The sequence below is a fragment of the Nicotiana sylvestris genome, chromosome 3 (genome assembly GCF_000393655.2).
Source record: "Nicotiana sylvestris chromosome 3, ASM39365v2, whole genome shotgun sequence".
NCBI lineage: Eukaryota > Viridiplantae > Streptophyta > Magnoliopsida > Solanales > Solanaceae > Nicotiana > Nicotiana sylvestris.
In genome coordinates, this window is record NC_091059.1 from 161,966,098 (window position 1) to 161,976,257 (window position 10,160).

Below are 10,160 nucleotides of genomic sequence, written 5' to 3' on the forward strand. Positions count from 1 at the left end.
AATAAATCACACATCGCTGGGGCCCTCGCTAAATACATAATCATTGACTAGACTTTGGATTTGGCCGTTTAATGAACCTTCACGGCCTCTTCCTAAAATAACAATACGTTAGACTCTTTAGGACGCGCCTTAATAAATCTTACCTTCTTAAAACTCGGGTGCGCATTTATGCGACTCAAATCCAAATCTCAACGGAGTCGAAATGTGTTTCTAATCACGGGTACATTGATTGTGACGTGGTTCGAGATGCGTGTCCATGACGTTGCAAATTCATTTTAAAAAAAATAAGAATGAGATGAGCCTCGCCAAATAAAATACAAATTGCGGGGCCCTCAGTAAATATTTGCTTTAAAAATTGTTTAGACTTCGGGATGGACCGTTTAGTAAAATTCCACGGTCCTACCCAAAATAAATACGCTAGTCGCTTTAGGCGCGCCTTTAATAATTTAATTTCCTTAAACTCGGGTGCACATTGATGTGACCCAAATCCAAATCTCAACGGAGTCAAAGTGTGTCGACGACCACGGGTACATTGATTGTAACGTGGTTCGAGATACATTTTCACAACGTTGCAATTCTTGACAAAAATAACAGTAAATGATAAAAGCGGTTAAAAGTTAAAATTTGCACATAAGTTCATATTCGTATAAAATCAGATAATCAAGCCAAATATAACAGTTGAGCGACCGTGCTAGAACCACGGAACTCGGGAATGCCTAACACCTTCTCCCGGGTTAACAGAATTCCTTATCCGGATTTCTGGTACGCAAACTGTAATATGGAGTCATTCTTTTCCTCGATTCGGGATTAAAATTGGTGACTTGGGACACCCTAAATCTCCCAAGTGGCGACTCTGAAATAAACAAATAAATCCCCTTTCAATTGTCCTTTAATTGGAAAAAACTCCCTTGTCCCCTCGCGGTGTGTAAGAAGGAGGTGTGACACCCCGGACCCGGAAGATCACTTAATCCACTACGTCACTGCAGTAAAAGGCAACTATCTATCAAAAGAACAGGCGTCATCGGTGCTGCTGAAAAAGTTTGGCGAAACTCTAGTAGGGGTAGCATTGACATGGTATTCCCAACTACCAGCACGATCGATATTAACGTTCGAAGAAATGGCAGATAAATTCGTCACCGCTCACGCAGGAGCGAAAAAGGTAGAGGCCAGGGTAAATGACATCTTCGCCGTCAGGCAGACGACAGGCGAGGGACTTCGGGATTTCCTAGACCGATTCAACAGGGTAAGAATGAGCCTACCAAATGTATTAGAAGGGATGGCGGTAGCTGCCTTCCAAAATTGGTTAAACAGAAACGGGTCAAAAGCAACCAAAAAGCTGCTAAGTAGACTCATGAGGTACCCTCCCACCAAGTGGGAAGAAATCCATAATGCCTGTTGTGCCAAAGTAAGGGCAGACGAGGATGACCTAAATGTCCTGATACAATGGCTAACATCGGTCCAAACTGAAACAAGAAGAGATCGCCACAACGATGGTCGAAGGGACCAACTATCCCGTTTCAATCGAGAAAGGCATCAGCCCTACATTCGAACATCCAACCCACCTCCTCCACGATATGCAGATGCCACGCCTCGACACACCGCGCCACCTCAAAATGAAAGAGGTATGCCTCCACTGTTATCTGCGCATAACTTTTGTGTTTCTCCTTCGAAAATAGCGTATGCACTAGAAAAGCTCGGCTTAAAGGTGCAGTGGATGCAAAAGATGAAGTCAGATCCGAGCAACCGGAGATCAAACGTTCTATGTGAATTCCACCAGGAAAGAGGACACAAGACCGAAGACTACATAGGTCTGCAAAAGGAAGTGGTAAGAATTCTAAATCAGGGATACCTGAAAGAACTACTGAGCGATCGAGGACGGGTTAACTTTGCTCGCGGACGCTATCAACCTCAAGGACCCCCAAAACCACCTTCACCAGCTCGTACCATACAAATGGTAATTGGCAGCGGCAATGATTCGATAATCAACCATGTGAAATTCACCACCACACACAAACTCAAGCGGACAGTCGCTCACAAATGGTACGACGATCTCGAAGATAGTATCATCTTCGATAAGTCAGATACCAACGGTTTGTATTTCCCTCACTATGATGCTTTGGTTATAACTTTACGTATTGCGGACATCGATGTAAAAAGAATAATGGTGGATGACAGAAGCGGCATGTGTATTATTCATCCACGAGTCCTTGTACAGATGAGACTCGAGGATAAGATAGTACCACGCTGCATAACACTAATGGGTTTTAATAATGCAGTGGAACGGACCTTTGGAGAGATAGTGTTACCCATTCTGGCAGGAGGAGTCACCCTAGAAACGACGTTTCACATCATGAATGAGGAAACAACCTACAACGCTATTATAGGTCATCCATAGATATACGACATGTGAGCCGTCCCATTAGGTTTATATCAAGTAATTAAATTTCCTACCCCATAGGGAATATTCAGCATCTGAGGCGAGCAACGCACTGCCCAAGAGTGCTATCAAATCGCCCAAGATTGCACACACACCCAACAACTAAAGGGGCAAGTGCGGAAGCATAGTAATCAGCCATATCATGAACCAAACCCAACATACAAATAGAGGCCATCAAAGACCCGGATGTCGTAGAAGCCTGCAAGGCAACCATAGAAGACCTCGACCCCGTTCAACTAGACAACACTGACAGCACGAAAAAAGCTTATATCAGACACAACCTCTCAGAACCAGGTACGTTCTATGAGTTCTTAACTAACAATGCCGATTTGTTTGCCTTTTCCCATTAAGATATGTCGGGAATCCTAAGGGACATCACCACACACAAGCTGAATGTCGACCCTCTTTACCCACGAGTACGACAAATGAGGAGAAAATTTAATGCCGTCATCAACGAGGCGATCAACGAAGAAGTTGATAAGTTGCTTGCTAATGGTTCCATCCGAGAATCAAAATATCCTCAGTGGGTCGCCAATGTGGTCATGGTAAAAATGAAGAACGGGAAGTGGCAGATGTGTGTCGACTTCACTGACTTGAAAAAAGCATGCTCGAAAGATTCCTTTCTGTTACTACATATCGACTAGATCATCGATGCAACAGCGGGACACGAACTACTAAGCTTTTTAGACACTTATTCTAGTTACAACCAAATTCTAATGGCAGAAGAAAACCAAGAAAAGACCACTTTCATCACTCACCAAGGAATGTACTGCTACAGAGTCATGTCGTTTGGACTCAAGAAAGCAGGGGCGACGTATCAAAGGTTAGTCATCAAGATGTTCAAAGAACAACTCGGTAAGACCATAGAGGTTTACATCGACGACATGCTAGTGAAGTCGAAAAAGAAGGAGGATCACATTGGTCATCTGAAGGAGGCCTTCAAAATATTGAGACGATACAGAATGAAACTGAATCCCGAAAAATACGCCTTTGGCGTAACCTCAGGAAAGTTCCTTGGTTTTCTGGTGTCACAAAGGGGTATCGAAGTCAACCTAGATCAGATTAGGGCCATCAAAGGAATACTGGAGACATTAACCAGCAAGAAGTAGGTGCAGAAATTAACAGGATGAATAGCCACCCTATCGAGGTTCATCTCACGATCATCAGATAAATGCCATAAATTTTTCAATGTATTAAGGAAGGACCACGGGCTATAGTGGAATTCAGAATGTGTCGACGCCTTAAGAAAACTGAAAGTGTATCTATCCTCGCCGCCACTACTCGTCAAGGCAGACCCGGGCGAATACCTCCTGGTGTATCTAGTAGTCTCCGAAGTTGCGGTAAGTGCAGTTTTGGTTCGCGAAAACAAAGGTACGCAATCTCTGATCTACTACATCAGCAAAACCTTAATTGATACCGAAACAAGGTACCCTCACCTTGAGAAACTAGCTCTGCATTAGTCGTAGCTTCACAAAAGCTTAGACCATATTTTCAATGTCACCCCATAAAGGTGGTGACGACCTTCCCCCTCAGGTGCATCCTACACAAACCCGAGCTATCGGGTAGGTTGGCCAAATGGGCCATAGAATTAAGCGAGCACGATATAACATACCAACCGCGTATTGCCTATAGTAGAGCAGGAGGCGCTCTGCGCTTTCGCACATTCCTACCTCTAGGTCCTCTACACCGGCGGCACATCTAATGCATCGAGATCGGAACTGGGACTCGTCCTCGAGGTTCCTACGGGCGAAGTAATTCGCTAGTCCGTACGATGCCACATGATGACTAACAACGAGACCGAGTATGAAGCTGTGATTGCAGGATTGAAATTAGCCCTAAAATATGGCGCTCGACGACTCGTCCTCCATTACGATTCTCAACTCGTAGTGAACCAAGTCACTGGGACTTTCCAAATCAAAGAACAGAGACTACAAAAGTACCAGTCAGAAATCCACAAACTACTACCAGAATTCGACGAATGCCGCCTCGACCAGATACCCAGGGCACAGAATATTGAAGTGGACGGTCTCGCCAAGCTAGCGGCAGCCACCAGAAATATCAATACGGAAAACGTGGTCACTCTTCTCCATTCCTTAATACACCAAGTCGAGCTACATTCTGTAAACCTAAATTAGGGCTGGCGCAACTGTATCGTAACATATTTGCAGGATGGAATGCTCCCACAAGATAAGAAAGATGCAAAAAAGCTTCGAATACAGCCAGCCAGATACAACCTGGTAAATTGTGATCTTTACAAGAGAACGTTCGGCGGCCCCCTGGCCAAGTGTCTTGGGCCAAACCAAACAAGGCGAATACTAGAAAAAGTACACGAGGGGTGTTGTAGCGCCCATACGGGAAATCGTACCCTCGCCAGATGCCTCATCCGCGCCGGATACTACTGGCCTACCATGAAAAAAGAAGTCACAGATTACGTCAGGAAGTGTGAACAGTGTCAAAAGTACGCCCCTATGATACACCAAGCAGGAGAACTCCTGCATTCCATCACTTTGCCATGGCCATTCATAAAGTGGGGCATGGATATTGTTGGACCCCTCCCGGCATGACGAAGTAAGGTATGCTTCCTTTTGGTTTTAACTAACTATTTTCTAAATGGGTGGAAGCAGGTGCATACACTCAAATACGTGAACAAGAAGTTATCGCATTCATATGGAAAAATATAATATGCCGCTTCAACATTCCCAAAGAAATCAGCTGTGACAACGAACCTCAGTCCATCAAAAAGAAAACGACGGAGTTTTTTGAAAAATGGAACATCAAGCGAATACTCTCCACACCATACCATCCCACCGGCAACGACCAAGCCGAATTCTCCAATAAAATGATACTGAATATATTGAAAAAGAAGCTCGAGGATGCCAAAGGTTTATGGCCTGAACTGCTGCCAGAAGTACTATGGGCATACCACACGATGCCAAAAACTAGCACAGGCGAGATGCCATATTCACTAGCCTACGAGACTGACGCAGTTATACCCGTCGAAGTAGGAGAACCTAGCTTGAGGTACTCCAACGAAAGCGAACCAAGCAACGATGAAAGTAGGCTACAAGATCTTGATGAAGTCGAAGAACGAAGAGATATGGCCCACGTAAGAATGATAGCCCAAAAGCAACAAGCAAAAAGGTACTATAACAAGAAAGCCAAAGTACGACCGCTCAAGGTCGGAGACTACGTCCTCAAAGCTAAAACACAAGCAGCGAAAGACCCTAATGAGGGAAAACTGGGAACAAACTGGGACGGGCCATACAAAATCACGGCGGCAGCAAACAAAGGAGCATTACAGTTAGAGACAATGGAAGGAAAACTACTCCAAAACAATTGGAATGTCACCCATCTCAAATACTTCCACTTTTGAAAGGAGGCGCCACCTAAGTCATACTTTTTTCCCTCATCCGGGTTTTGTCCCAATCGGGTTTTCAAGGTGAGGTTTTTAATGAGGTGTCAAGGGGGACGTCTCGAGGTCCGAAGTATTGTTCATTACCCCACCCGTCGTTGTGATCTCCAGGCCGAGTAATGAAGGGAATGGATATAGATAGCCAAATCTCCATTGTATGTACAAAGTCAACATGTATTTCCTACAAGAATATAATCAAATCTTCATTGTATGTACAAAGTCGACATGTATTTCCTACAGGAATATAATCAAATCTCCAATGTATGAATAAAAATCCCAATGGCGAAGGCCATCGACAAAAATATGAGTTCGACCTCATTCGAACTATGACGGGATACTTCTTCGATGTCAGATCGAAGGTAACCTCCCAATGGCCAAGGCCATCGACAAAAATATGAGTTCGACCTCATTCAAACTACGACGGGATACTTCTTCAACGTCAGCTCGAAGGTAACATCCCAATGGCCAAGGCCATCGACGAAAATATGAGTTTGACCTCATTCAAACCACGACGGGATACTTCTTCGACGTCATCTCGAAGGTAACATCCCAATGGCCAAGGACAACGATAAAAATATGAGTTCGACCTCATTCGAACTACGACGGGATACTTCTTCGACGTCAGCTCGAAGGTAACATCCCAATGGCCAAGGACATCGACGAAAATATGAGTTTGACCTCATTCGAACTACGACAAGATACTTCTTCGATGTCAGCTCGAAGGTAAAATCCCAATGGCCAAGTCCATCGATGAAAATATGAGTTCGACCTTATTCGAACTAAGACGGGATACTTCATTGACGTCAGCTCAAGGTAACATCCTAATGGACAAGGCCATCGACAAAAATATGAGTTCAAATTCACTCGAACTACAACGGGATACTTCTTCGATGTCAGCTCGAATGTAACATCCCAATGGCCAAGGCCATCGACAAAAATATGAGTTCGAATTCACTCGAAATACAACGGGATACTACTTCGATGCCAGCTCAAAAGTAACATCCCAATGGCTAAGGCCATCGACGAAAAATGAGTTCGACTTCACTCGAACTACGACAAGATTCTACTTCGACGCCAACTCGAAAGTGACATCCTAATGGCTAAGGCCATCGACAAAAGCATGAGTTCGACCTCCTTCAAACTACGACGGGATAATACTTCGACCCAGCTCGAAAGTAGCATCCCAAAGGCTAAGGCCATCACCAAAAGAAAAGGGTCCGACCTCACCCGAAGCAAAATCGGCTTAACAATTCAACAAGTACCCGGTATATCATAAATATTACAAAGATCATCACCGAATCGACAAAACAATTTCTTCATTACAACAAAATATTACTAGCACCTATCTTTACAACGGGCTCCAACATGCCCTTACAAAAATCCTGAAGCAAAAAGTAAGTACAAACCAAAATTACACATTATCCCCGGTAGGATACGCATATTCATACCAAGATCCAGAGGCAAGACGATTCGCATCATCAGAGTTGATATCAACCCCGTCAAGCATAAGAGGGTCGTACCCCCATGCCTCACGAGCTGCACGAGCTTCAGCACACACACCCTGAAGTTCTACTTCAGATGCCCTCCCGTCAGCATGAAAAGCCTTGTACACATCGAGTTGGGCCTCAGCATGAACCCACAACTCGTATAAACGACGAGGCACGAGACGTGGAAGGTTGCGAGTGTCGACTTGCGTCCTCCGATCTCAGTGATGCCACTTGCCCGGTCAACACAGATAGCTCATCCTCCAACTCTTTAACACGCCCCTCAAGCCCCGCTACCTTGAGCGCGATGCCTCTTCCTCCTTGGTCCGCTTCAACCTACAGAGACTGAGGGTATCCTCCAAAATCACCGCCTCAGAAATAGCAGTCGCCTGCTTATCGGCACTGACACTCAGCTCACCCTTAATCCCATCAATCTCCGCTGCCTTTGTACCCAATTCAGCAGTCAAACTGTCCACCTTTGCTTGCAAGTCGGTATTCTCGGCCATCACCCCTCTACTTAACTCGAGCTCGTCATCCTTTACTTTAAGGGATGCCTCAAGTTCACTGTTGTGGGCGATGACCTTCATAAGGTCCTCGTCTCACTCCCTCAACTCCTTGACCTTGCGCGCCAGTTGATCCTCCCTTTGTTTAAGCCCCTCGCGGAACAGTTGAAAATCGGGGTCCTGATTGCAGTATTCGACCATTGCACGATGCTTAGTGCGATATTTTTGATATTTGGAAGACATCTTCCTGTAGATGGACGTCCTCTTCCTCTCCCGGTGCTCACGCTCGGTCTCTATGATAAGGGTCTGGTACAACAAGAAAGAAGTTAAAATAAAAAGATAAGTCGACAATGACAACGCAAACCCAACAACGAAAAGGAAAAGAAAGACATCTACCTGCAAGACCATGCCGGCGACGTTCTGAAACAACTTCATGTCGCTCATCGCTCTAAGCGCCTCGCTCCCGGGGGCAACATATAAAGGGGCCAAAACAGATGCCACCCGATCACCGTTCGACAACAAGTTGTAGTCCCCTGGGACAACTATATGCCGATTAGAACCCTCCACTCTGACCTCCACATGAGTATGACGTTCTAAAAACTCACGAACGTCCTCCAGGTCGACATCTGAACCCGAGCCTTCGCCCTCGACGCACAGACCTCCTCCAACATTATATGTGCCACACTCAACGGAGCGCACAGAGCCGTCTCCTAGGTAAACCCCTTCCGTTTGGGGAGACCTCCCCGCTAAGATGGCGTCGGCCATAAATGTGGGCACAGGTGCCGCCTGCGATGCACCCACCCTACTTCTACCAGTGTCTACGACCACATCCTTCCCAAGCTCCACTCTCTTCCTTTTTCTCTGTAACGACTCGTCCCCGTTAGAGAATTCGTCCAAGAGGTGAGGGGTCGGTACGGAAGAGGCCTCTTCCCTCACGACCATATCCTGAGAGGGACCTTCCATTTGAATCGGCTGAGTACGACCCCCTCAAACAGATTCATTCAAAGTAAACTACATTCCTGCAGCAGCGATGGCCTATCGGAATGCAGGGACTGGGGCCCTCCGCCTAGAAGCTCCTCGACTGTTATCACGAAGAGTCGTATCAATAGATAACAGTGTATAACCAACGAAGTAATATAGGGGGAGATATTTACTAGATGAAACTCTCGGCCCATAACGTTTCACGAAGGTGGGCCAATCTCGGGTCTCCGCTGCATGGGGCAACAGACGGGCTACCCAATCCCTTATACCCGCAATAGGGCAGGGTGGATGCCCCATAGCTACAAACGAGAAGCAAACAAACCCTATAATGAATGAAGAGGAAAAGAAATATTAAAACAAGTGGCGACACCTACCATTCTCGTTCCACCGCTCCGGGAACCTAGCGGGGTCAGAAACAATATGTTAGTTTTTGACAAAGAAGTACTTATGCCAAAACTTGCGACTTGCTCGGTCGTCGGTCCCAACCACCAGCCCTTTGTTCCACGGTGCCTCAAATGCACCATAGTGCCTCTATGAAAGCTGGGCGAGAACAGGTGCAAGAGGTGGTGGACAGTAACCTCGCACCCCGCCAACTCTGCATACTTTGTCAACAACAAAAGTATCTTAAGCGTGTATGGTGAAAGTTGCGCCGGGCAAACTTGATTGAATCTACAGAACTCTTCCGCTAACGGAAGGAGGGGGAAGGAATGACCGATCACGAAGGGGTACTCATAAAAAGCGTAGTACCCAGGCCTATGGACTTCCACGAAGTCCCTTCCTGCTGGAACCATATCAATATGAGCGGGGATGCTATACTTTGTACGGAGAGCATCAATATGAACTTGTTCCATTTCAGAGAGCACAGGGGTAGGAGTAGGAGAAGGATCTTTGAGTAAGTCGCTTCGAGACATGGGGTGTCTCGGTAGCAACTCATCCACGGTAGAAAAACTATCCCCCTCTTCCGCCATCATATCCTCACCGCCAGAGGGGAGCGCCACGGACAACGGGGCGGCATCAGAAACCCCCTCACGAGATCGATGTGTTCTAGGCATCTCTTCGATAGAAAAAGTGTCAAAATAACAGAGAAAGTTGTGAAGGAAGAATGGGAGAAGAAGAAACAGAAAGTTGTTAGAACAAACGCGAGAGGGATGAGAAAGGATAACCAGAAATGAAATGGCCAAGAGTTTTGAAAAAATAAACCCTCCACCTATTTATAGGATTGGGTGGTGCCAGAATCGAAGCGGAAGGCTGCAGAGTGGCACTAAAATCGAAGCGACAAACTATCAACCCCTGTCTCGAAAACACGCATAATGATGACGCACATGGAGATGACATCATTTCCC

General features: G+C 45.9%; 2 protein-coding genes across 2 annotated transcripts; both read left to right on the top strand.

The window, feature by feature from the left end:
* The first annotated feature begins 1,117 nt into the window (after positions 1–1,117).
* LOC104236147 (uncharacterized) lies at positions 1,118–2,395 on the top strand. The gene has a single exon (XM_070170092.1). It carries the CDS (start codon positions 1,118–1,120, stop codon positions 2,393–2,395), a length of 1,278 nt encoding a protein of 425 aa, XP_070026193.1.
* A 1,270-nt stretch (positions 2,396–3,665) lies between these two features.
* Positions 3,666–5,810, top strand: LOC138888263 (uncharacterized). The gene is made up of 2 exons (XM_070170093.1): positions 3,666–3,777; positions 5,062–5,810. The coding sequence occupies exons 1-2, from the start codon at positions 3,666–3,668 to the stop codon at positions 5,808–5,810; spliced, it is 861 nt and encodes a 286-aa protein (XP_070026194.1).
* Positions 5,811–10,160: the final 4,350 nt, after the last annotated feature.